The following is a 27,599-nucleotide window of genomic DNA, read 5'->3' as shown; positions in this document are numbered from 1 at the left end:
TTTTTTTTAAAGGTGCTCCCCTTTACTGTTTTCTGTGTGCATGGGACAGGGCTGACAAGTTCTGGTGAATGGGGTGAATTCAGAGCTGCTGGCATGAAACACCAGCATTTCAGGCAGCAATTTTGCTTTCTGTCCTGCTGGTGAAACACTACTGAAGTGAGTGGGAGTTGTACAGTGAACTGCAGAAACTGTACGACGGGCTGGGGAGAAGCAAGAGCTGGGGAGTCTCTGCTCGAGCTTCCAGCGCAGGCAGCTGGGGGGGGGGGGGGGAAGAAAAAGTGCTTAAACCCAAAGTCCAGTGAAGAAACAAACCAGCTTTTCAGGGTGAATCGTTTCTGCTTCTCAGCCTGTGCCTTTAAGCTCCGTATGCAAACTCCCCGTGTGCCGCCCACCCCCCGCTCCAACGCCTCCCGCGGCCGGTGTGGCCGGGCAGTCACCGGGGGACGGGAGCTCCGGGAGGCACTGCTCCGGGGGAAGTGGTTTCTAGGGAAAAACACCTTGGTGGCAACGGGAAAAGCAAAGCAGGTGAGTTCCTGCTCCTTCTTAACAGTCCTTTTTATTTCCTTCAAGGTGTCGGGCTCTCTTGGCTCGGGTGGGAAGAGAAAAACCTGCACCTTCTCTGATAACTGCACCCACCGTGGGTGCTTCTTGCCCCCGTGGTCCCACGCCTGCACACACCATCCCACGCAAATTCACAGCGCAGCAAATGTGGGCAGCGCAGGCAGAGCGATCCCTCCTGCCACCCGCTTCTGGGGACGGGTGGCTGGAAGGACCCGGACAATCCCTTCTCCTCGCTTTTTCGGCAGGGTTAGGCAGGGTTTGCTGCCTGCACTCGGAGATTTCCAAACAAGTGGGAATTTGAAACTGCTCCTCCCCGCTGAATTTTCCTCCCATGCTTGGGGAAAATCCTCTTGTTTTGTTGGCTCTAAGGAAACTGCTTGCTTCTGAATTTATTGCCTGTTAGGAGAAACATCTAATCTTTTATTTAAAGTAATAGATGCAAATAACTTCAGTGCTTCCTTTTTAGTCGCTTATGGATAAATAATTTTCCTTATGTGATCCTGGAGTGCTTTTTAGTGTTTTTCGATTTGGGGGAGGTTGGGAGCACCTTGTACAAACGAATCGGTGATGCTGGAGGGGATTTGTTGTGCTGGTCAGACCAAAGGAACCAATACTGGCCACAGAAATGGGCTCCCCATTGAATGCCTGCGGAGGTTTGACACTTCTGCCAGTTGTGCCCTGCAGGTTATATTTCTATAGGACATTTCATCTTTTGTCTATTAACCAGCGTGTCTTCAGCAATACCAAATGTGTGATCTAATGGATGAGCCTTGGTGGAAGTGATCTCTGGACCCTCTTCTCTGAAAGTACTGGTTAAGGAGGAACGTCTTCTTTTCTTTAACACTCTGGAAACCAAACACAGAGAATGGTCTACATCATTTAAAAGCTAAAACAAATTATGAAATATTCTAGAAAGAAAGTTCACAGTACTTCATGGGAAATAAAAAGTGCAGCTTTAGCAATAATGCAGGCCTAAACGCTAAAATAACCAACATTATTGTTACATGAAATATGCTAGTGACACAGCCGTGGCTGTAAGCAGTTTTGACCTTGGCATGGGACAACTCTTGTAGCAACCTCCATGGGCTTGGAATAGCACCATCATTTGAGCTAAACTAAATGTTTCTGCAGCTGGATGGTGCTTTGTTCCCACAGTTGAAGAAAAGGGCTTGAGAGTGCTGTCACGCTGTTTTGTGCCCACTTGTCTTCCAGCCGTGAGGCTGCCCTGCGGAGAGTTCAGGCATAGCCCCCCATATCCTGCTCAAGGGAGGTCCCTGTGGGTGAAGGTGCCAAGCAAGGCAGCACAGACCAGTGCAGGATTTGAGCAGTCCATGTGTGCCAGCGTCCTGCGGCCTGTGCTTGGGGATGGTCTTCTCAGGCAGGAGGGGCTGACCGAAGCTGTACATGGTCACACAGCCTCAGCACTTGAGTTTCGCAGATGACACTATCCCGTATTGATACGTGTGGAGTTTGACTCTGCAGCCTCTGAAGTCAATGACAAAAATCCCATTGACTCAGACACTGCGAGTTCCCTGCTTGACTGGTATCTTTCATCACTGGCTGGTTTCTCTATGTGAATTCTTCCTTTGGGGGAGCATGCATTGCAGAGGACTGGTTTCATGGGGGTTTTGTGCCCATAAACATTAATGCCTACCTGTCAAACTATAATAAGGGCTGAAGCTAGGTACAAAAAAAATGTAATTTACACATTGCTTCTAATGTATGTAAGCTGGTAAGAAAGGATAAAATGTGTTTATCTGCAAAATGAAGACATCTACTTTAGCCCCTGCTCCTCCAAGAACCTCTGGTCCCAGTATGTCCACTACCTTCATCGGGACCAAGATTTCTCCCACAGCCTTTGCACTGGCCCAGACACAGTGTCCAAGGGGGGAGGTGGTTGTCACTAAAGGAAATGCCACGAGATAAGCATGTGAGTTTTTCTTGGCCATCATGAGCTGAAAAGTGTCCAGTTATATAGTGCTCCTATTGTGAAAAGTAACTGGATAAAAATGGCACTTCTTTGCTTACTGGATACTTCCCATGTGTATTCAGTATTTACTATCTGTACCGAGTTGTCAAGCCAGCACAGTCGGGGGGGAAGAAGGCAGCCTTTATTTTATTGTGTAATCCATGGCTAAAGTTTAAAAAGGAATTGCAGGTACAAATCTGCCCGGTACTCTGTCACTAAAGGGAGAGCTCGAGGCTGAGTGTCTCCAAGGTGGAAATGATGTTAGAGCCTTTGTTACCGGTGATAATAAGAACAACAGGGAGCTCAGCTTGTCTGTCACATCCCAGCTGAGACTGCAGAGCTGGCAGACAGGGAGAGGATCTCCTTACTTGTAAATTGAGAGACATTTGAAGTCCAAGAGGGACAATAAACAAGGCCCGCACAGTGTCATCGGGCTTTCTGAGAGCAGGACTACAGCTGAACCAGATGCACCTCCAAGAGGAGTGCTGCAAGTGAGCAGGCACTCAGGATTGTGACTAAGCTGAATGGCAGAGACTGGTAACACTCAGAGCAGATTTGTTCACTTGCTCGCGGTCCGGAGGCTGACAGTGCTGGGGGCTCTTGGCTCACTTACCTCAATAGAAAAGACGTGTCCTCAGCCCAGGGTCTGCAGCCTCTTAGGTGACAGTGTCTCTTTCTGCTTGGAAGTAGGTAATAGCCTTTCAAATGCAGCACAACCCCACTAAATGTTAACCTAGAGAGGTGAGGGACGTGCACACCTCTCCACGTCCAGCCACAGAAGTTGGAGGTAGGTTAAAGCAAAAGGATTAAAGAAATACAGTGTGAGGGGGTTCAGGGAACCAGTCTGGTTGCAGGAGGTGCTCATGCCACATGAAACAAAAAGGCCATGTTAGCCAAACCTGGCTTGACTGTGTCTGCGGATCAGTACCTGTGGGCAGTTTGTCTTTGCTCATGAAGGTACGATCTGCTCCAGCTGGCGCGATGCTGAGCAGCTCTGTCCTTTCTTTTTCTGTTCTACTAGCTGGCTGCTGTTTCTGCATGGGCTTTTTTTCATGGCATGTCATCATCTTGTCAGAGGACTTAAGGGAAGACATATGGGCTTACCAGGACGTAACACTTTTATTCCAACGCTCCCTTCTCTGGAGCCCCACTCACAGTGCAGCCCTGGAGTGCCCTCGAGCCATAAGGGGGAACTGCCACACAGTTCTGGGCCTCTTCAGACTGACATGGCCTTGCACTTCACCACTGCCTAACACATGCCTCTGGTTATAAATCCACTTCCCTAGGAAAATATTCTACCTTCTATCAGTAGCTGCTGCCACAAGTTGCTGAGCTCCATTTGCATACAATTAAATTCCCAACCGTAAGGAAAAAATCACAAGGCCCCATTTTAATTGAGATATTTGGGTTTCACTGTTCTCACCACCAGGCTCTGCCAGCAGACCTGTTTGCATACCCACCCTTCGTCTCCTCTGGTCATGCTTCTGCTTTCACTTACCGCAAATGACCATCTTCTCTCTTCTGCTTAAGCTCATGGTTTATAGCACAGATGTGATTTCTTGTTCTGGCGCCTGTGATTTTGAATGGTGAACTCCCCAAGTGAGGCATGTTGGAGTCTACTTTTTCATTTTGGGCTTTCTCCTGGAGAAAGGTGATTCTGCTTCTGCTGTATTCTTCCTCTGAAGTGCCACAAGTCTTATCTCGGTGATAAAATCATTAGTCCTTCACTCACCTTTGACCAACCTGAGGTTGCAGGTGGATTTGCTGCTGATCTAGTTGTCTGCCTCAAGCAAGTCGCATATTTTTCATACCAGTGCTATCATTCTGCAAAGGCTCTGTCTGTGTGAGGACTTACAGGCATGACTTTAGACTATGAGATAGTTTTACAAGCCTTGTGTCTGAAGGCTCAGCAGACACAGTATTGCTGTGCTGAGAGCCAGACTACCCTGTAATGGTACCAACTTAATGTGGGATAAAGCAAATGTTTTATTAACACTTGGTTATTCAAATGGTTGCAGCATATCAGCTGCCCTTTATAATGATAGCATTGGAGAAAACCATCCAAACACGCTAGAATATAGAAATGCAGCACAAAGACTCCAGAGCAGCCTGGACTCTGCCATCTGGGAACATTAGGGTTTTCTCGCATTTGTTATCTGTAAATGAAGTTGACTTTCGAAGACACGGATACCACTGTTTCTTTCCTGTGTTTCTTTCCGCTGGTCAACAGATCAGAGGAGAGGCTTGGCTCCTCTCCTCGTGGTGGAGGGCTGCTGCTAGGGGCTGGCAGACCGGGAACAGGAGAAGCTGGAGAAGAGCAGGAGGGAGCCTCGGGCAAACCAGTCTGGGATAGGGCATTCCTGTTCTGAAGGGGGAGAGACTAAGCATAAAGAGCTGGAGAGGGCTTGGAAGGCAGAAGGAAAAGCCTCAGGAGGTGAAAACATGAAGGGAAAGACACAGCAGAGGCAAAGGAAGAGAAATACCAAATAGTAGAAGATAAGAAGCCAGGGAACGTGGAGGTAAATGAAGAAAAAACACGCCCTTTTGTTGAGTAGCCATCAGCACAGTGCTGGGAGCACTTCAACCTCAGCTGCTGTTACATTTTGCAAGAAGCCAGTTTCTACCTAAAAACAGGAACCACCACAATTTGTACTGAACCGTTGTGTGCTCTGGGCCAGTCTTACAGGTGTGCACGCCACGGGGCTCACCAGACTGAAACAGAGACCCCTGCCACGGGGAGTCTGTGATCTGTGCCCAATGCACGGACAGACACCCAGGATCTCCCTCCTGTGGCCCTGCCTTAGCCCCTCATTGCTCCTGCGTGGGACCTGCTCCCGACCCGCTACCCGAGTGCACACACACACGTGCTCACACACAGTGTGTGCTCCTTTCTTGTCCTCCGTGATGAGAAGAGCGGATGTTAGTGACAGTTTGGCTAATTAGAAGAAATATTACGGATAAATGGATATTTGTACCATTCCACTTTATATTTTGAAATTTCCCTATCATCTGAACCAGTTGAGAAATAAAACACATATTCCAAGGAAATCCTGTGGAATGACTCAAGGCTGCCCTTGAGCAAAATCTACACTCCCGTGGAGAAAACAAACCCTGAGCTGCCAAGAAGCAGAAGAGCAGAGGTGGTGGCTATCTCCCAGAATCTCAGCAGATCCTTAGGGATGGCCGGAGATGGTTATTTTCACAGGACAGATCGTGTTGACTTTCCCTGTAGCACACCTTACATGCCTTCTCTGCTAAAATGGAGCAGTGGGAGGAAACCCCTCTAAGATAGGACTGGAAGGACTCTCTTAGATCACTGAGTTTCCCCCCCCCCCCGCTATCAGGGGCATCATATTTTATAACCACTCACAATTTATAATCTGACAAAAACCATAAATGTGCTTTTTCTTCTCAGCGTTCCTACTGGAAACTCATGCTCTTCTGACTGTTAATACTCTCCTAATTTCTGCCCCCACCAAAAAAATTTACTTTTCGCTCATCTGATTTTATGCAACAATGTTTTTCAATAGTATATAGCTCCTTGCTACTCATCTCCATTAGGTATTTATAGATGGTCCTTATCTTCTGTCACTAAAAACATTTCTGATCTCTATTTTGCTTTTGCAACATGGGCTTTCCATTTACATGTCTTTTTAACTTTTTAATTCTTTTTTAATTTTTAACTTTTTAATTCTTTAACTTGCACCACTCACACCAAAAGAAAATAAACTTTCCTTATGCTAAAAGGGAGAGCAAAGACAAGTTTTGATTTTTTGGGGAAGTAGAAGGCTTCTCTGTCTCTAAATACTGTATTTTTTCCAGTTAAAATGCCAGTGCAATCAATAATATGAACTTCTTTCTAGGGTCCCAAGTATCTTTTATTGTAGTATGACTTTTTATATGCAGTCAAGATTAATTCAATCTAACTTGTATTGTCAAAATAACACACAGCCAATTTTGTCTGTGATGGTAATTTTTTTCTCAGATGCGATTGTTCTACCTTTAAAGTCCGTTGGTAATAAGACAACTGTTGCACTGGTCAGCATATCTGGACTAGATTTTTGAGCTTCCACATTCAGCATACTGCAAGAGAGCTGGTGACTCCAAAACTATTGAAAGAGCCGAGGAGGGATCACTCATTTGTATGTATTTAGGTCACAGGGACCACTGGAAAAAATGTTTCCTACCAGTCTCCTCTTAGCCAGAGCTGAATTGTCAGATGCAGATACTGTTGGCAAAACACAGGGGCCCAAAGTGCCAGGCTCAGTTACAGCTGAAAAAGAATACTTGGAGGTCTGTTAGAAAAAAAGAGGCATCTTGGACAGATTCTCCCTTCCTCTCCCCTTTTTCTCTGTCTGTTGCCTCACAAAGCAGTGACCTTTTAAAATCTCTTATCTAGAAGCTTTAAAGAGCTGCTGACGCCTCTTGGAAAACACTGAAAAACTCTTCTGAAACAGTGCTGCTGCTCCCTGTGTCCTGGGTCCCTTTCTTCCCTCTTTCTCTTTCACTGCTAGATGCATTTTGCATTAGAAAAGGCTGTTCAGCCTCAGCTTCCCCGTTTGCTGAAGTCACAGCCTGATTGATAGCATCAGTAAGTAGCTGCTGTTGCAGCCCAACCACTCACAACATCTTCTGAACTGGTAGGAAGTGGCCAGATAGATGTCCCTCGGCAGGACAGAATTTGGAACTAAGTGGGTTTTATGTTCTTGAAGCTGTTGATATCTAGGCAGAGTAAGTTTGAGAGATGAATTTGCCTTGTCAAGACTCTTCTGGTGTGACCTGTAAATCTGAAGTTTCCCAGCAGCTAGAGGTTGAGTCCTCAAAAAACTCACTCTGAAGCTGAGGAACTTTGGACCTTTGGCCAAGAAGGCTGGACTTCCATATATTTCAACTCTGACCAACCAAATTGTCTTAGACAGACTTTTGTGTGCCACTCTGAAGGGAGGGGTTGTGTGTCTTCTTCCTATCTGGGAGGGAGGAATATTAATCCAGTAATTTAAGATATTTTAGGGCCAGGGGAAATCAATGCCCCTTCTTGTCTCATTAGGCTTCTTGCAAAAACTAAAATGGTTGAAGTATGGCTGATTGATTGAATGACTGTGGATAAAGCAGGATATTCCAGGCTGTTCCGTTCCTACCAATATCCAGTTGTTGATGACGTGCAAAAGAAGGCCAACCACAGGCTGGCTTGTACTAGCAAGAGTGCAGACAGAAAAACAAGATAAAAGTGCCATATTTTTGGCACTTTTGAGATCACATTTGGAGTATCGTATCCCATCTGAGCATCTTCAGTGCATGAAAAGCATTGACATACTGGAACAAGTCTAGTAGAGGCCACTGAGTTGATCTCAGGAGGAAGGAAAGATCACGTGAAGGGGCTTTGGTTCCTGTGCAGGATGTCTGAAGCAAAATACTGGAAGCACCAGTGCCAGTGCTGATCACAGGGAACGAGAAACTGCTCATCAGGATAGTAGCATAGCTGTAATTGAAGCACGTATTAATTGCTCTGCATTACTAGGCATTGGGAGGAGCCCTCTGCTAAACACTGTAGTGAGTTTTGTTATCCACTGAATTTACTGACTGTGATTTTATATTTCCTTCACAATTCTTGCAAAAATGTGGAATAGCTTTGGGCTATATATGAAACCTCACCCTGGAACCTCATAAACAACTACAGGGTGAGGTTTATTACTTAGCCAGCTTTAATCCACATAACATATACTATGAGGATATAAGTAACCTAGTGTCAGGATTTCAATAGCCAGGTCAGAATGGTCCAGTAGAAGCAGCCAAGGATTCTTGAGGTTTTCAATACCAGTTGGCTTTGGTACATTTACTGGCCAGAGTCCCAGGCTCTCTCCATAGCTCTCTGTTCAGACTACAGAGTTTCATGTTTAAGGATGTGACTGCAGTGTGGTCTTGTTATTTGCAGGCCTGTAAGATTATTCTGAGATAAATGTACTTTCCAACTCAACTGCTCCACCCGCTACTGCAGCTCCGTGACTGCTGAGCAGCACGAGAGCATCTGCTAGTGACACTGGTTGGTGTTAGGATCTTTACTAGGGGTGATGTCTGAGGCAGAAGGAGCAAGCCAAGATGCCAAGCCCGGTCCATACTCACCCCTTGCCATACCAGTTCACCCTGGCATCATAGGCGGTAGGACCTCGAAACCCTGCTGCTAAATCAAGCCTGGGGGACTGCCTGCTGAAGAGCAGGTACCGTGTGCTGTCCTGGTTGGACACCAAGGCAGGGCCTGTGATGCTGGGACACTGGTTCAGCGCTCACCCAGGGTTTGTGTCACCAAAAGCGCCTGTGCAGAGCACAGAGATGGAGGCATCAGGCTGGTTCGTACTCACAACGGATATGGCCATGCTCAGTGGTGGCCTCCTAGGAAGAAAGGGAAGGGGAACCAGGCAGGGAGGGGTCACCATGGTTGATGCGTTCAGGTCCTACAACCTGGATGTATTAGTAAAATCTCCTGACTATGGCCTGAGGCACTTTCAGGGGACACAGTGTGTGTCCATCCTTTTACTTCTTGTGATAATGCACTGGTTGGAGCTCCTGGGATAACCATACCTGACATGTAACATTTCATCCCAGTTTGTCCTTTTCCTCGTCTTCTTTTTAATCACAGAGGCCATCTGTAGAGCTGCTCAGAAAGCATGGACCAGATAAAGCCAGTGCTAGGCACCCAGAGAAGGGGACTGAGGGCCAGCTGCTGGAAAGTGACCGTTGCTGCTGCCGTGGTGGGCAGCGTGACAGCCCTCTACCTGGGGATCCTGCTGGGTGAGTGTGCAGCCAGGCACGTTCTTTCAGTTTGTCTGCTCAAAAAATGAATGGCCTGCACAGCTCACAGTCCTTATAGCAAAAATCCTCAAAAGCCTTCTGCTGAGGACAAAATGTGGTCAACTCACCCCACATACACACACAAACTGCAAGGGCTGTAGTCAACTCACGTTCTGAGTATCTGACTTTAAGGCACTTTATCTTCAGTGTCGCATAACATGTATGGTCTATTCATCTCCTCTAATCTCTCCCTGCAACTCCCAAATTTCCTGTCACTGTACCTCGCTGCCCCAGCCATCTCCTATCACAACCTCTTGCAGCCACTGACCATTGCCTGTTTTACTGTCCCACTCCAGAGCATGACCACCATCTCCTTGCCTCTCCCACCTCCCTCCTGCTGCCTCTGGTGCCCCATGGCCAGATGCCACCTCAGGCCAGCACCCTGGTGTGGACCCCCACCAGCACAGCTCTACTGTACAGCACCACTTTCTAAGATGGCTTTGGTATCCAGCATGTCTTTCCCCAGCCTTGTTACTGGAAGGATGGGGCCAATCTGGGATTGCACTGCCAGGCTGCACCCATCTGTTCATGAACTTTTGTCTCAAGCTTGACAAAAATCCACCATTTTCAAGTTCAGATTAGTTCAGTGCAAATTTCTCCTATTGCATGTGTGCGGGGTAGCCCAGCATGGCCACGGGGCACCCCCAAGGCAGCCTGGAGTGGTCAGGGACAGTCAAGCTGCTCAAACCAGGAGGGTCTAAAGGACACGATGAGACCCATGTTGCAAAGCAGACAGTGAGGAAAGCTGGGTCCAGCCATGGCCCCAAACCTCTGTGTGTCCTTTGTGCCTCTGACAGACACCTTCCCTCTCTGGCAGCCTGTCATCCCACGGGAGAGACCAGCTTTGAGCACACGGTGGAGCTGCGAGGAATCACATTCAACAGCAGCTTACAGAGGGAGAACTCAGACTACTACAGGGTGCTGACGGCTGCTCTTGAGAGGCTGGTGAGTTGAGCTGGACTTGCTAGGAAAAGACTTGGGAAGGACTGTGGCGGTTCCCAGGGCGCAGCTCGACTGTCCTCATTCAGCAGAATCTGGATGCCAAGGGCAAGAGGAAAAGAGGGATTTCTTAAAGATCAGCAGGGTACACCACGGGGCTGAGCTGCACTTCCAGAGGCCCTGTCAGGGCCCTGAGAGACATTTGCGGAGTGGGAAATATGTGCTCAGGTCTGTTCCTTGCAAAAGAGAGGTAGTAGGAAGGCATAAAGAAGGGATGTGCTGCCTCGTGCCCTGAGCCAGCGTGGGCAAAGGGTTACACAGGAGCTGGACGCAGGTGCTCCTGCTGCCTGCAGAGACAAGAGAAGATGCTCCAGGTAGCTCCAGCTCCCTAGAAAATCCCAGGCATCATCTAGTCCCATCTCCCTGGTGTCTTCTGCCCAGTAAGTGTGTGACCATCGTTCTTTACTTTTCAGTTTCTGTCCAGTTTCCAGGACGCCCAGCTGGACTGGAGTTGCACTGGTTGCACCATCCTGGGCTACAGGTGAGTGTAGGCAGCTCGCTCTGCAGACTGTGCAGCTCATGTTTCAGGGCATTCTCACAAGCTCCGCCAAGGTGAGCTTACACCTGTGTTTTTGTTCAGACTTAGTACACAGAGAAACTGCTTTTTGGTCAAGGCTGGATTTTCTTCTGGGATCACACCAATGTTCTGAATTCTTTCATTTGGAAATGCAGTCAGAAAGGCAGAGGAAAATGGCTTTGTTCAACCAGCCATGGCTGAACTTTGGGCCAAAGAAAAAATTGCAAATGACCATTTCAACCTAGAGCACATCTCCAGAGAAACTTGTGCCTCAAATTATTAAGAATTAGTTTTGTTTCCCTTGAGTTCCCTGTAGGCAGCTAGCACAAGAGCCCGTCCCTTGTACTGTACCCATTAATTTTCTGTCTTCCAGCAAGAATGGGAACTCGAGCGTGATTGTCCGTTTCCGCCTCCGCTTTGCCCCCCAGGATTCCCAGCCCCTGAGCTCTACCATGGAGAAGGAAGCTCTCAGGCACGGGCTGGCGACTGCCTTGCACAAGCAGGGTCTCTCCCTGGCTGCCTATGGGACTATATCCTCAGCTTCTCTTACAGGTATGCTCCTCCCTTAACTGCAGGGCAGCCAGAGCAAGATGCCCTGGGCTGGTGCTGCCAGTCACACTAGCAAACCCACAAACCGTGTCTCAGATAGCCCAACTGCCGCAGGGCTTTAGCTTTGGATGTCCAGTCAAGGCTTCATGCCTAGCAGCAATGTTACAAACGGAGGTGCTGCCAGGCACCCAAGCAAACCAATAAAAGATGCTCTGCCTGGCTCCCAGGTGCTACCAGCTTCACAAAATAGCAGCAGAAACATGCCTAGCTCTTGGCGGTGGCTGACCAGACATTTGTAGGGAGTCCCCAGGTCCTCCTCCAATGGTAATGCTCTCCTGCTGCTCTCTGTCGTGCAAGAGCAGCTTTGGGCTGTTGCCTGCAGCAACAACAGAGCCTAAAGCGTAAACTGCAGCTTCTTTGGCTTTTCTTGTAGCACCTGGAACCAGTCTGAGGGACAGGAGATCAAGCCTCAGGAGGTTGATTGCTGGGTTGTCTGTCCCTACAAGTACGCAGCAGCCCTTAGGCAGTCCTCAGAGTTGTAGCAATAATTCCTGCTTAGGTAGATATTTCTCATATTTGAATTATTCTCTGAAACCACCTGACTAGAAATTCTCCTTTCCTTCAGTGACGGTGGCGTAGCATTTGACCATAGGACTCCAGGTCCAGCGGATTAAAAAAAAACATGTGCCTGGAAAACATGAAGGTGTGGGTTCCTCTGCAGCTCCCTCTGCACTTCCTGCAATGATGGGCAGGGTCCCTGGATCTTTGGGAGCCTTGTGCAGCCCAAATGGAGGGTGCACAGACACCCCCTTGGCTTTAGGCAACAGCCTTGCATAGCTTCACCCTTGGAGCCTGCTCCTGGGAGGCAGCTCACTGCCACAGCTCTTGGGAATTTCTCCCTGCACCTGGGATCACCCAACAGCCTGAAGGGCTGTAGATAGGTGCTCCTCCGCTGCGTATGGTGCGAGCAAACTGCCTGCGGCGGAGCAAACTGAGGAAGGGCCCTGGGAAAGGAACCGGGCCAGGAGCTCACCGCTGGCTGTGGGGCAGGGAAAGTGATTGCCAGGCAGGAGGAAAAGATGAAGCAAAGCCTCTGCCAGCCCTGGCCCGGGAGCAGCACAGTCCACGGGAGCATGCGGTTCCTGTGCCCCCGATGGGGATGCCCTCACTGATACCCATTCCTTCCACTTTGTCACAGGTCCCAGTGAGGTTTCTCCCCATAGACCTGGACTGAAATCAGGTAAGAGCCAGGCAGCAGGAAGAGCCATCTGCCCCAGCTCTCTTGGCTGCACTTTGCAGCCTGACCTGTAGCCTTCTCCTCACCGGCAGCCTGGCTGTAGATACAAGAGGCATTTGTGCCCCATCTTGTTCATAACCTGGTGGTCCAGGGCTCTGCACCCCTTCCCCCTGCGAGCTCCACAAGAGCTGCAGCTCCGCTCCCACCTCCATCCCGCAGGGACACTGGCACTGCCAGGGAGCAGAGTGACAAGGACACTGCGGTGGTTGCGGGGGGACGGTTGCTGGGAGGGCTGCAGAAGACATGAGTGACCCAACCCTTGCTGTCCCCAGGGAGCTGCCCTGGAGACGCGTTCGCTTGCCTCAACACCCAGTGCGTGTGGAAAGAAAACCCTGAATGTGATGGCCAAAAAGACTGCACCGATGCCTCTGATGAAAGGGGCTGTGGTGAGTCTCTCACAGCAGGTCTCCTGGACATGGGGGATGGGCCACAACCCACTGCTGCAGACCTTGACAGTTGTAACACCACTGGGCTTCTGGGCACTGAAGAGAGCCAAGGACAAGGCACAACTTGTCAGGCCAATGTCTGCATCAGGATGAGGGATCTGTACCCTAGAAACACCTTGGTCACACCACCAACTGCAAAGCGCCACAACAAGGCCCACCTTCCTGGTGGGCTGGTGTGCTGGGCAGGCGCCACATGCCCACGAGCTGCTGGGAGCAGATCACGAGGCAGCGGCTGAGCTTGTAAAACTAGCCAAGATATTTCTCGCCAGAATTTCTTGCTTTAGAAGAGTTTGAGGGAGGATGCTGTGATGGGCCAGTGCTTTGCAGTGCTCTTTCCCAAGCCTGCAGGATAAAGTCTGCCCTGTGACATCCCTGGCAATGTCCAGCTGCTTGAGCATGTGCTGGGAGCGTGCACAAAGCTGAAGCAGCTTTTCCCACTTGCCCCCGAGAGCAATTTGCTAGGGCGCAGCTGGCTGATGTACTGGCTCTCTCCTCCCTTTCAGACTGTGGGAGCCGCCCTGCCATGCAGACTGCCACCAGGATAGTCGGAGGCTCAGAGGCATCCAGAGGGGAGTTCCCATGGCAAGTCAGCCTGCGAGAGAACCACGAGCACTTCTGCGGTGCTGCAATCCTCACAGAGAAGTGGCTGGTGTCTGCCGCTCACTGCTTTTCTGAGTAAGCTCTAGCCATGCTAGCTTGCCCCGCCGCCCCCGTTTCCAAAAGCTGCCGTATCTTGCGGCCCAAGCTCCCGCACTGCCCCACCACGCCTGGTTTCCTTCCCCTATCAGATTAAGCCACAGGGAGCTCCTGCCCCAGAGCAGATGGCAGGATGGGCAGGATGGGCAGGAGGGCAGGATGGCAGGATGGGCAGGATGGCAGGATGGGCAGGATGGGCAGGATGGGCAGGATGGCAGGATGGGCAGGATGGGCAGGATGGGCACCACCCGCACCAAGCAGCTGTGGTTTGAAGGGCGATGCTGTGGCTGCAGACTCACAGGGTCCCGGCTGTCTCTCTTCCAGGTTTCAGGACCCATCCATGTGGGCAGCTTACACGGGGACCACTTCCCTCAGAGGCTCAGACAGTGGCGCAGTGAAAATGGGCATCACACGGATCATCCTGCACCCCTCCTACAATGCTGACACAGCTGACTATGACGTGGCCGTGCTGGAGCTGAAGAGACCTGTGACCTTCACTAAGTACATCCAGCCCGTGTGCCTGCCAGACGCTGGGCATCACTTCCCCACCAGCAAGAAATGCCTTATCTCCGGCTGGGGCTACCTCAGGGAGGATTTCTGTAAGCAAAGTGTGGCAAACAGCAGAGGAGGCATGGTGGGGTATGAGCAGTGCAGGAGGCACCAGGGAAGGGAACTCAGGCCGTGCTCTGGCCAGCTGGGGTGGGCTGTAACATGGGGAGCTGGTCCTGTGCAGGGCTCCCTGTGGTGAGCTCATGGTCGCATCTTTCTCGTTTAGTGGTGAAACCTGAGTTCCTGCAGAAAGCAACAGTGGAGCTGCTGGACCAGACGCTGTGCTCCAGCCTCTACAGTCACGTCCTCACAGACAGGATGCTGTGTGCTGGCTACCTGGAGGGGAAGATCGACTCCTGCCAGGTAAGCTTTGCCCAGGGAAGCCAGCACACCTCCCCGCATCCCAGTATGCATCAAGCATCACTTCAAGAAGCAGGATCTGACGCCACAGTCACAGTTCCCCCCAAGGTTTGAGGCTGTGCCTTGGATCCAAGCATATATCAGGGACTGCAGAAGACAAAAATGAGGATATGTTCTCTGGTGCTTAGAGCAGGGCAGTGCTGTTTAAGGGGCTCTTTTGGCTATTTAACTACTTTTCTCTACTTCCTGAGCTGTAATCAGGGCTGGCGCTACCAACATACCTGGCAGGTCCTCGGATCAAAATCCAGATGGCAAAGGGCAGCAGTGGAAACTAAAACATACACAACAGTTTTTGGTGAACAACTTGGTGTTTTCCCTAGTTAGCCTTTATCCAGCCTGGAATTGCAAGTCAGCTGGAGAAAATCCTGCCTTTCACAATGTGTGGGGAGAGGAGGACTGTGTGAGGAGAGGAGGACTGTGATTTCCATGGCTGTCCCCGCGGTTTGGCAGGGTCCTTCATACCCACAGTCACCAGCTGAGCAAAACTGCACTTCCGTGGTGGTAGCGCTTCATGTTTCTGCATCAAATGCGGCACAAATGCTGGAGAAGGGGCCAAGAATGGAAGATTTGAGGTTGGATGATGAACACGACCCATCCAGTTATTCATTATTCAGCTAGAGCAATCCAACCCCCAGAAGGCACTGCCAGCTTCACAAACACATGTCCTACATCAGTGACACTCATATGGCCCCTCAGTACCAAAGAACTGACCAGGGAACCACAGGCCAAATCAAGAAAACATCATGCAAAGATTAGCATGGTTTCCCTGCGTTGGGTATCATGCAATGAACACCCATCATCTGGCTGTTTAGGGGCTGCTGGGCTTAACCTTTAAGAGCAGCAACAAATGATTAAACCAGTAGAAATGCTTACCCTAGATTTTATGGAGGATGTCCTTGTGCTCTTCTGGCATATCAAAGGCACAAGGCTACTGCTTAATAGCAGGACAGTGTGCCCACACAGAGGAGCACTCAAAGGCCAGCCCAGGAGATGCTTCACTCATCATTAGGCTGGAGCAAATAAGCAGAGGTGAGCTGGGATACACAGGGACAGAGAGACACAGTCTGGCAGAGGTATGCTGAGGGTGGCTAGGGCGAGCTCGGAGCACCCCCAGGGAGAGCTCACCATCTGGCTTCTTTTACAGGGCGACTCTGGTGGGCCCCTGGTTTGCGAAGAACCATCTGGCAAGTTTTTCCTGGCAGGAATCGTGAGTTGGGGAATTGGATGTGCTGAAGCCAGGCGGCCTGGGGTTTACACACGTGTTACCAAACTCAGAGACTGGATCTTGGATGCTATTTCTGCCTTCTCCACCTCCATAGCCCATACTGTCCCTCCGATACACTCCAGTACTAACAGTAACGTGGCCAGCTCTGAAGAGCTCAACATCACCACTACCAGCGCAATCCCCACCACTTCAGCAGCCCCAGCTGCCAGCAAGCCAGTGACTGCATCGAGACCACAAGGTATGAGCACCCACAGGGTGCACCTGCACCGTGGCAGGAAAAGTGGCTGGTACAGGTCCAAATGTCAGGTTTGTTCTTCCACTGAGCTGAAATGACCTTCAGTAGAGTGACCCACACAACCCTTGCCTAAGTGCTAAGGGCCGAGGCACAAGTGACGCGATCTGGCTGCCCCGGCTCAGCCCAGAGCAGCCTGGCAAAGTCACTCAGATGAGTTTCATGGGCTCCTTCACTTATGCAACTGAATGTGTAATTTTGTCTGCTGTCTGTGTAATTGGTTTGCTCCAGCAGGCCCAGGACAGGGTACAAAGACACAGCAGCGTCTGACACTGTTTAACCTGTTGACCACTCACTTTTGTTTGCCATGTAAGGATCTCCCAGCAGTTCAGAAAGTCGATGGCTGCAACTTCCCCTGAAGGGAAGGAGGGCAGGTATCCATAGGATGACCTCTCAGCTCCAAGGAGCCCTCCCAGCAGCTCTGCAGGGAGATACAGATGTAGGATATTTTCCTAAATTTAGTATTAACTTTTTATCTGGAATGACAAGGCTAAGAGGCACAGAGCTGCTGGTTACTCTGCCTTCGAGAAAGGCATAAGATTAAGGACTTGCCAAGAGCAAGATGCAGAACAGCAGTTAGGGTGACAGCCTATGTATGGCTGTGCACGGCCACCATCAGGGACCGCCACGATCAGCAGGCAGGCCTTGGGCAGATACCTCACACTTCAGCCCTGACCTGTCCCTTCTCAGACTTACTGATTAGAGAGAGCAAAAGTCTCTCCTCGCTTTTTTCCTGCTAGGACTACTCACAAGTCATGCTTTGGCTTTTGTTCAGAGTGTGGAGGACGACCTGGGTTCTCTAAATCCAGCAAGATCGTGGGAGGAACAGATGCTTCCAGAGGAGAGATCCCCTGGCAAGTCAGCCTGAAAGAAGACTCAAGGCATTTCTGTGGAGCCACCATAATTGGGGACCGCTGGCTGCTGTCGGCAGCTCACTGCTTCAATGAGTACGAGTCCATCCCTGCTAGCACGGCTGTTCCAGCTTGCCTGCCCACCGGCACAGAGCTGCCTACGCGGCCGTGTAGGCAAACCCACAGCTGTGGCACTGGAGTTACTGGGGAAAAACAAGAACCCACATTGGATATTGATTTTTGTTATAGCTAGAGATTCATAGTAAAAGGGGTTTTGTGGGGAGGCTGGAATGAGGCAGGGAAGGGTTAAAGTAGCCTGGGCAGGAAGCAAGGACAACACACCTAACAGGGGTGGAAACGGGCAGGTTCCACAAGAGAGTTTCTTCAAAAAATTTAACTTTAAAAATTGGCTGTAATATAGGAAATAGAGACACGTGGTCAGCTGTGTTCAGTTCAATCCTGCATAGTTCTGTTAAACAGCAGATTTATAAATAACCTAGATAAAGAAATGAGTAGCAAGAGGATAATGTTTGTCAAGAGCAAAAATTCCTGAAGGCAGAAATGGTCGGGGACTAACTATGAAGAGTTTAAAGACAACTGTATGCATTAAATAGCTGGGCAATAAAGCAGCAAGTGAAATGCAAGGCAAGTGTGAAGTGAGGCACATAGCAAAAAAGCAGTGCTATCTGCCTGCCGATGATGATGGGTCTCCATCAGCTTTTACCATTCAGAAAAAGAGGTCAGAAATATTGTGGATATTGCCATGAGAACAGCAGTTCTGCGGGCAGTGGCAATTAAAGAGCAAATGAATGCTAGTAATTATTAGAAAAACAACCGAGATATTACCAGTATGTTGCTGGTAATCCACAACATACCGACTTCTCAAACATTGCATGCAGTGCTAGAATAACATACTGTAAAAAGGCTAACACAAGACACAAGGATGAGCTGGGTGCGGAACAGCATCCGTAACAAGCACAACAAAATACATCAGACTAGACTTGGGAACAAAGAGAACTGGGTGGGAAGGGAGTGGGTGATAGGGACTATATGATTACAAAGGCTACAGACAAAGTGTTTAGGGAATACCTTACTGTTTTTCTAAGATATCAAATAACCACCAAAAGCAGGTGGAAAACAAGCAAAAGGAAGCAGTTCTTCATAAACGTCATTAAACTGAATGTTTAAAATTCACATGGGGTTAAAAAAAAGTGAATAAAACACAACTCTAGAAAAATCCAAATAAAACCCCAAAATCTGTCAAGACCTACTAGAGAATATAGAGACACCATCTGTGTGCCAGAACACTCCTGAAATCACAGATTTCTAGAGGTGAGGAAAGGATTACTACATGTTCACCTGTTCTTCAGGAGACATCCAACATGTGCCACTGCTGGAAACAGTTCTTTGGGCCTGACTTAGCAGGGCTGCTCTTCTGTGGGCTGGGCTCTGCTTTGGTAAAGTAAGGTTTCAAACACTGATCATTTAAAGTTGTCTGCAATTTAAATGTGAGAATTCATGCTAGGCATACGTGTGTGAGCATGCATGTTTACGATTATGTATTTGCAGAACAAATCCAGAAGAGATCGAAGCCTACGTGGGAACAATATCACTAAATGGCACAGATGAGAATGCAGTGAAAGTCAATGTAACAAGAGTGATCCAGCATCCCCTCTTCAACCCTATTATTCTGGACTTTGATGTGGCTGTACTTGAGCTGGAAAGACCTTTTGTCTTCAACAAATACATCCAGCCTGTCTGTCTCCCACTTGCTGTGCAGAAGTTTCCTGTTGGCAAGAAATGCGTAATTTCAGGGTGGGGTAACCTCCAAGAAGGGAACGGTAAGCAATGATGCATTACCAGTTGATTTGCTCTGGAGCAGTGACAGACTCAGCAGCAAAGCCTGTGCCACTGTGACCCAGGCAGTCCTGGGAGCATACAGGACAGGGGACAGTAACAGGGACAGGCGAAATTTTGGCTGCTTTGACCACGGGGAGGTTTACACGGCACCGGGCCTGCTGGCGACGGACGGAGTTCAGCTGTCTCGCAGGGGGAAAGGATTCTCGCGTGTGAGTTGGCCGGGCTCATCGAGAGGGCTTTAAACGAGGTTCGAAGGGGGACGGGGATAAACCCAGGCTCACTAGAGAAGAGCCTAGGGACAGCACGCCAATGTCGGGGGAGAAATCGGCAGCCCAGCTCAATGCATCTACACCAATGCACGCAGCATGGGCGGCAAACAGGAGGAGCTGGAGGCCATTGTGCAGCGGGGTAGCTATGACTTAGTCGCCATCACGGAAAGGTGGTGGGATGAGTCTTACGACTGGAGTGCTGCAATGGATGGCTATAAGCTCTTCAGAAGGGACAGGCAAGGAAGGAGAGGCGGTGGGGTAGCCCTGTATGTTAGGGAGTGCTTCGACTGTCTAGAGCTCAAAGGTAGTGATGACGAGGTCGAGTGCTTGCGGGTAAGGATGAGGGGGAAGGCCAACAAGGCAGATGTCCTGCTGGGGGTCTGTTATAGACCACCTAGCCAGGACGAGGAGGCAGACGAAATATTCTACCAGAGGCTGGCAGAAGTCTCCCAGTCGCTAGCCCTTGTTCTCATGGGGGACTTCAACTTTCCGGACGTCTGCTGGAAATACCACACGGCAGAGAGGAAACAGTCGAGGAGGTTCCTGGGGTGTGTGGAGGATAACTTCCTGACGCAGCTGGTAAGCGAGCCCACCAGGGGAGGTGCCTCGCTTGACCTGCTGTTCACGAACAGAGAAGGGCTGGTGGGAGATGTGGTGGTCGGAGGCCGGCTTCGGCTTAGCGACCATAAAATAATAGAATTCTTGATACTTAGTGAAGTAAGGAAGGGGGCCAGCAAAACCGCTCCCATGGACTTCCGGAGCGCGGACTTTGGCCTGCTCAGGACACTGGTCAAGAGGGTCCCTTGGGAGACATTCCTGAAGAGCAAAGGGGTCCAGGAAGGCTGGACGTTCTTCAAGAAGGAAGTCTTAAAGGCGCAGGAGCGGGCTGTCCCCATGTGCCGTAAGAATAACGGGCGGAGAAGACGACTGGGCTGGCTGAACGGGGAGCTTTTGCTGGGACTCAGGAAAAAAAGGAGAGTTGACCACCTTTGGAAGAAGGGACAGGCAATTCAAGAAGAGTACAGGGATCTCGTTAAGTCGTGCAGAGAGAAAATTAGAAAGGCAAAAGCCCAGCTAGAACTCAACCTGGCCACTGTCGTGAGAGACAACAGAAATGTTTTTACAAGTATATTAATGACAAAAAGAGAGCCAAGGAGAATCTCCATCCTTTATTGGATGCGGGGGCGGAGGGGGGAAGTTGCCACCAAGGATAAAGCTGAGGTACTTAATGCCTTCTTTGCCTCAGTCTTTAATAGTCAGAGCAGTTATCCTCAGGCTACTCAGCCCCCTGAGCTGGAAGACAGGGAAGGCGAGCAGGATAAACCCCCCCATAATCCAACAGGAAGCAGTTAACGACCTGCTACGCCACCAGGACATTCACAAGTCTATGGGGCCGGATGGGATCCACCCGAAGCTACTGGGGGAGCTGGTGGAGGAGCTTGCTAAGCCACTCTCCATCATTTACCAGCGGTCCTAGTTAACTGGGGAGGTCCCGGATGACTGGAGGCTTGCCAATGTGACGCTCATCTGGACATTAGGAGAAATTTCTTTACTGAAAGAGTGGTCAGGCCTTGGAACAGGCTGCCCAGGGACGTGGTTGAGTCACCATCCCTGGAAGTATTTAAAAGACGTGTAGATGTGGCGCTTAGGGACATGGTGTAGTGGTCATGGTGGTGTTGGGTTGACGGTTGGCCTCGATGATCTTAGAGGTCTTTTCCAACCTTAATGATTCTATGATTCTATGATTCTAAGAAGGGCCGGAAGGAGGATCCGGGGAACTACAGACCGGTCAGCCTGACCTCGGTGCCAGGGAAGATCATGGAGCGGTTCGTTTTGAGGGTGCTCACGAGCCATGTCCGGGACAACCAGGGGATCAGGCCCAGCCAGCACGGGTTCATGGAAGGCAGGTCCTGCTTGACCAACCTGATCTCCTTCTATGACCACGTGACCCGCCTAGTGGATGAGGGAAAGGCTGTGGATGTGGTCTACCTGGACTTCAGTGAAGCCTTTGACACTGTCTCCCACAGCATTCTCCTAGAGAAGCTGGCGGCTCACGGCCTAGACAGGTCCACTCTTCGCTGGGTAAAAAACTGGCTGGACGGCCGAGCCCAGAGAGTTGTGGTCAACGGAGTTAAATCCAGTTGGCGGCCGGTCACGAGCGGTGTTCCCCAGGGCTCAGTACTGGGGCCGGTCCTGTTCAATATCTTTATCAACAATCTGGACGAGGGGATCGAGTGCTCCCTCAGTAAGTTTGCAGATGACACCAAGCTGGGCAGGAATGTTGATCTGCTCGAGAGTAGGAAGGCTCTGCAGAGGGACCTGGACAGGCTGGATCGATGAGCCGAGGCCAATGTATGAGGTTCAACAAGGCCAAGTGCCGGGTCCTGCACTTCGGCCACAACAACCCCAGGCAACGCTACAGGCTTGGGGAAGAGTGGCTGGAAAGCTGCCCAGAGGAAAAGGACCTGGGGGTGCTGATTGACAGCCGGCTGAACATGAGCCGGCAGTGTGCCCAGGTGGCCAAGAAGGCCAACGGCATCCTGGCCTGTATCAGAAATAGTGTGGCCAGCAGGAATAGGGAGGTGATCGTGCCCCTGTACTCGGCACTGGTGAGGCCGCACCTCGAATACTGCATTCAGTTTTGGGCCCCTCACTACAAGAAGGACATGGAGGTGCTGGAGCGTGTCCAGAGGAGGGCAACGAAGCTGGTGAAGGGCCTGGAGCACAAGTCTGATGGGGAGCGGCTGAGGGAACTGGGGTTGTTTAGCCTGGAGAAGAGGAGGTGAGGGGAGACCTCATCGCGCTCTACAACTACCTGAAAGGAGGTTGTAGTGAGGTGGGGGTTGGTCTCTTCTGCCAAGTAACAGCGATAGGACGAGAGGAAATGGCCTCAAGTTGCGCCAAGGGAGGTTTAGACTGGACATTAGGAGAAATTTCTTTACTGAAAGAGTAGTCAGGCCTTGGAACAGGCTGCCCAGGGAAGTGGTTGAGTCACCATCCCTGGAAGTATTTAAAAGACGTGTAGATGTGGCGCTTAGGGACATGGTTTAGTGGGCATGGTGGTGTTGGGTTGATGGTTGGCCTCGATGATCTTAGAGGTCTTTTCCAACCTTAGTGATTCTATGATTCTATTCTATGATTCTATGACTCGACTCCTGTGTGGGATTAGAGCCTGTTTTCCTGAAATATGTGTTGGGTCAGTCTAAAAGCCATTAGCTCCCACTTCCCTCTGCTGCACTCACTAATTGCGTGGTTTTCATGCAGTCACCAAGCCTGAGATCCTGCAGAAAGCCTCTGTGGGAATCATAGACCAGAAGACCTGCAACTTCCTCTACAACTTCTCCCTCACTGACCGAATGATCTGTGCTGGCTTCCTGGAGGGCAAGATAGACTCATGCCAGGTAAGAGTCTGGGACTTCTCTAGGCATCTGTGGATTGTTCCAGAAAGCTGGGCTAACTCACAGCCTTAGCACATCCTTGGGAAATATATACTGAGCTGCTATGGCCAGGCGGTAATCCACACGTACTTTAGCTCAAAAAAACCAGCCCACTGCCTTGGAGCTTTAAAAGATCCATCAAGTTGAGCATGACTACCAACATCCCACTGCTCTGTCTGGCCAGACTGGAGTCCTGAATGAAGCAGGTCTTCTCCTGTGGCAGTGAGACAGTGGTAGTTGGTGGTGGCTGTCCTTCACTTGCGGAAAGGTGCTGTCAGGAGCTAACTTTCATGACAAATGCCACTTGTATCTTGCCACTTGTGCAGCCAGGTTGAGCCATTGACCCTAGTTTCAGCCTCTGCACACTCATGTCTTGCACACACACTGCATGGCAGCAGACAGCCCCGTGGGGCTGGAGAAAGAAGAGTTTGAGGCCAGCCGAGTCTTCCCACTGTGGCTGACAGGCAGCTCCATGTAGACCCGTCTTGGGGAGATTGGGCTGAGCAGCCATTGCCTTGCTTCTTCCTCAGGGAGATTCAGGTGGACCCTTGGCCTGTGAGGTCACCCCAGGAGTGTTTTATCTGGCTGGCATCGTGAGCTGGGGAATTGGTTGTGCCCAGGCTACGAAACCCGGTGTGTACTCCAGAATTACCAAACTCAAAGACTGGATCCTGGATACCATCTCACAGTTGCCCTGTCCTGGCACAGGCACCCCTTCCAGTTCAGCCATTACTAGAACTTCTACTGCAGCCATCCTCACCCGCCAGCCCAGCACAACAGCTGCAAGTCCAATCAACAGAACCACCCTGGGGATGAAGATGACCACAACCATGAAAGAAACCTCCACAGCTCTGAAAACCACTGAGCCTGCTAAGCCCACCCAAACCCCAGGTAAAACTGACGACAGATTTATTGACATGTTGGTAGGAGACTTCCAGCCCCAGCACAGAGGGTACTGAGCAGGCCATGGGTTATTGCCTTCCAGTGGTGCCTTGTACCAGCCTCACCTTCAAGTGTTCCAGCAAGGTCTGTATTGGAAAAGAAAATCCCGAATGTGATGGCATTGTTGACTGCAGCAATGGCTTTGATGAGCGCAACTGCGGTGAGTACTGCTTTGCAGCCTGCGACTGCTGCCCAGCCTTATTCTACATTACCCAGACTCCCCAGTGCAACCCACCAACTTCACATGGGCTGTCTTGGGCCCCACGTTGTACACTGGGGGCCTGGGCCATCCCCTTGTGGTGCAGGTCCTACTTGGTCTGCCAGAGCCTTTTAAAAGCTCAAGACAAAGCTGGATGACCAAGGTCGAAATTTTCTGCCAGGGAATGTGGCCTCTTCTCCTGTGCTATAAACATTAGAATGCATTTCCCAGCACACAGGCCGCCTGGCCCATCAGTCTGCTAGTACAAGCTGGCAAGACGACGTGGCAGCCCATATGTCTTATCATCCCTGCTCCTTGGACTGCACTCCTTGCTGTGTGACAGCTCAGCCAGCCATCCAAATGTCCCCTCCTCACATACCACATCCTTGGAAGGTGTGATCTGTGATAACAAGTAAAAGATCCCAAACCATACCGTGCCTGCCAAGCCTTGCCTCAGATGGGTGAATGAAACTCATCACATCCTAACCACCCTATGTGTCTCCCCAGAAGGCTGCCCCATGGCATGGGCTATGGAAGGAGGGTAGATATCCCTTTCACTTATGGTTACTTAAAACCACGGTGCCTCTTCTTCTGTCCCAGACTGTGGCTTAACAACTGCTCTGACCTTCAGCAAGATCGTGGGTGGCAGCACTGCGGCTCGAGGAGAATGGCCCTGGCAAGTCAGTCTCTGGCTTCGGCGGAAGGAGCATAAGTGTGGGGCTGTCCTCATTGCTGACCGGTGGCTGCTCTCTGCAGCTCACTGCTTTGATATGTAAGTCTGAGATAGGCTAGTGAAGCCAGGTGGCTCTTGGCCTCACTCCCGTCAGCCCACCTGCCCTTCCCCTTCCTCGCAGTCCAGCACCATGGCTGGGATGCTGTGCCCCACTGGAAGCACACACTCCCTCGGTAAGTGTAAAGAGGAATGAGTGGAGCAAAGCCTGGGTATGTCCACAGTGTGATGGGAGACAGGGGTCCTGGCCTCACAATGTGTGGCCATAGAGCATCCCAGCCCCACAAGCGGAGGAATGGCCCTCCTTGTGAGGCCATGCTCCTAACAGCCAGGTTTGCTGTCTTTCTGCAGTTACAGTGACCCCAAAATGTGGGTGGCCTTTCTAGGCACACCCTTCCTGAGTGGCATCGATGGCAAAATGGAGAAAATATTCCGTATCTACAAGCACCCTTTTTACAACGTCTACAGCCTGGACTACGATGTGGCACTGCTAGAGCTGAACGTGCCCATCAAGTTCAGCAACACCATCAAACCTATATGTCTCCCAGACAATTCACACATCTTCCATGAAGGAGCCAGATGCTTCATCACAGGCTGGGGCTCTACAAAGGAAGGAGGTACTGGCTGAGACGGCTCCCTCACATCCATGATGGCCAAGATAAGTGCCACCTTCCCTGCGAGCCCAAACATCTACGATTCCCACTCCACTGCCCCAAGCACTCCCCAATGCCAGGCCGGACCCTGCAGGGGATACCAACCTGGGCAAGGTCTGGTCTCACCACAATCTCCTCCCCAGCCACCATGCACCGTACTCCTCCATTTGGTTACACCTCTGCCCTCTTGCAGCCTTCCCAAGCTTTCTACATGCCAGCCACTGTGCTCCGCATCTCTGTAGCAGCTGCTCCAGCTGTGCTCCTACAGAACAAGGACCACCTTGATACCATTTCTATCTGGTCAGCTGAGCTGCCTGACAAACTGCATACCAAGGGGACCTTCCTGTGCTTGCTCTGCTGAGGAGGAAGCAGGCCTGGTTCACTTTCCCAGTGCAGGTCTCTCCCTTTGGCAAGCAAGTAAGGCTGCAGAGGCCCCACTCCTCCCCACCCCCTGCTTCTCACGTGCTCTGCACCAAGCTAACGGCGATATTTCTCTCCTCAGGTCTCATGTCAAAGCATCTGCAAAAAGCAGCAGTGAACATGATTGGAGACCAGGCCTGCAAAAAGTTCTACCCTGTCCAGATCAGCAGCAGGATGGTGTGTGCCGGTTTCCCACAGGGCACCATCGACAGTTGTTCAGTGAGTGTGAGAGCAGCAAATGCTGCAGCTGGGACAGAGCAAACCCGTGCAAAGTCCCCGGGCTATATTCTCTCCCTCCCCTAGCTCAGCTGTCTGTCCATCCATCTCCATTGGCTGTTGCCATTATCCAAGTCCATCTTGCACACACCTCATTCTGCTTGCCCCACCAACCTGTGACAGGTCAGGGAAACATGCAGAGAGGTAATGCCAAGCAAGAAACCACAGGGATACCATGGAGCCTATTTCATGACCCCGTTGTGCCTCCGAATACGGTCTTCCATGTTTCAGAACCCCAACCTCAGGTTGTGCATGCAAGTACATCACTGAGCAGTTCTCCAGCTTGGAAGCAGGGTCCTGGAGAGGTGGGGAACAGAACAAATGCTCCTATGTCCCGGAGAGAAAGAACGTCTCACAGCTCGGGGGGGGGGGCTGGGCTGCCTTTTTGGCTTGATACAGGACCCTTTTCCTCTCTCTGCAGGGTGATGCAGGTGGGCCTCTGGCATGTAAAGAACCCTCAGGGAAGTGGTTTCTAGCAGGAATCACAAGCTGGGGCTATGGCTGTGCCAGGCCATACTTCCCTGGTGTCTACACCAAAGTCACAGCTGTCCAGGGCTGGATTGCGCAGAACCTCAAGCTCTGAAGCTGCATTTCACCACTCAGGGAAGGCAACGAATGTCAGGAATGATTGCCAGAGGATGCACTAACTCCTCAGCTATTGTACTTTTTTTTTGATGCTGCAAAGGGGTGAAGATGGCCTGCAAGTATTAAGCAAATGCCAGTGTTGTGTGACCCACTGCAATTGTGACACCAGGGCATTTGATAACTGCTTTGCATAGAAAGGTAAAATTCTAGACGTTTTCTGTAAATAAATGAGGCCTGTGCCATCTTAAGACCTGGCCAAACATCCTATGCATTAAAATGTGGCCTTTCTAGTTGGAGGCGTGCTCAAAACATCTGCCAGAGAGTCACATAGTTTGGCTGATCCTTGTCTACGAGCTGTCATCCCAAAGCTAAGCCATGAGACAATTGAACTTTATCCCAGCCCAGAGTTATGCCCTTGCAGAAGCCTCAGACCTCACTGCCTTGATGGAGCTGTTATGTTGTGCAATGGCTTTTGGAAAGGGTATGCTACTGTTTCCACTCAATGTTTGGTACTAGTAAGTTCAGTGGCTCACCATTTGATCACAAGAGAAGGTAGGACTAAAACACTTGGACTTAAGACTACACAGGCCCTCATCTGTAATAGAGAATCAGGACGGGCTTCTTGCATCCCGCCACGACCCCAGATCCCTTTGCATAAGGAAACAGGTGATTAATTTGACAAAGATTAAGGCATAGCCACAGAGATCACTGTTCTGGTTAAGGTAGGTGGGAAAAATTCAAAGTGCTGAGATAGTGGTCCAAGGACACAACTCCTTCAGTGGGAAGTCAGGTCCCACTAGCCAGCATAAGGCACACAGAGACCTTTGTTCACAAGAAAAAACTGCTGCAGAGCTCACGTGTCAAGTCTTAGGCAGATTTAGACATCTTCTCATAGATTCAACCACCAAAACTCAACAGCAGCTAACAAACCCCTTCCGAGTCTTTGGCACTGAAGCTCTGCATTTGGGTATATATAAGAGGTTTCTTCTTTCCCAACCCAGCTGGCAGTGA

The 27,599-nt window shown here is 50.5% G+C and overlaps 1 protein-coding gene across 1 annotated transcript; it reads left to right on the top strand.

The window, feature by feature from the left end:
• Window positions 1-26,893, top strand: TMPRSS9 (transmembrane serine protease 9). Its single transcript, XM_075175765.1, has 20 exons — window positions 1-525; window positions 9,165-9,316; window positions 10,194-10,321; window positions 10,789-10,856; window positions 11,266-11,444; window positions 12,640-12,681; window positions 13,011-13,124; window positions 13,688-13,859; window positions 14,205-14,479; window positions 14,656-14,792; window positions 15,994-16,312; window positions 17,142-17,313; window positions 18,787-19,058; window positions 22,611-22,747; window positions 23,314-23,674; window positions 23,769-23,885; window positions 24,525-24,696; window positions 25,006-25,271; window positions 25,810-25,946; window positions 26,425-26,893. The coding sequence occupies exons 2-20, from the start codon at window positions 9,193-9,195 to the stop codon at window positions 26,584-26,586; spliced, it is 3,354 nt and encodes a 1,117-aa protein (XP_075031866.1). The 5' UTR covers window positions 1-525; window positions 9,165-9,192; the 3' UTR covers window positions 26,587-26,893.
• The last annotated feature ends 706 nt before the right edge of the window (window positions 26,894-27,599 follow it).

Source organism: Calonectris borealis, chromosome 28, assembly GCF_964195595.1.
Source record: "Calonectris borealis chromosome 28, bCalBor7.hap1.2, whole genome shotgun sequence".
NCBI classification, from domain to species: domain Eukaryota; kingdom Metazoa; phylum Chordata; class Aves; order Procellariiformes; family Procellariidae; genus Calonectris; species Calonectris borealis.
This window is presented reverse-complemented; position numbering and strand designations above follow the sequence as displayed.

Excerpts from the sequence above, each read along its gene's own strand:
- TMPRSS9 (XM_075175765.1), top strand. The coding sequence starts at position 9,193 with ATGGACCAGATAAAGCCAGTGCTAGGCACCCAGAGAAGGGGACTGAGG. Across the intron at positions 14,480-14,655 it reads CTACCTCAGGGAGGATTTCT|TGGTGAAACCTGAGTTCCTG; the intron begins GTAAGCAAAGTG and ends TTTCTCGTTTAG. Across the intron at positions 24,697-25,005 it reads GCAGCTCACTGCTTTGATAT|TTACAGTGACCCCAAAATGT; the intron begins GTAAGTCTGAGA and ends GTCTTTCTGCAG.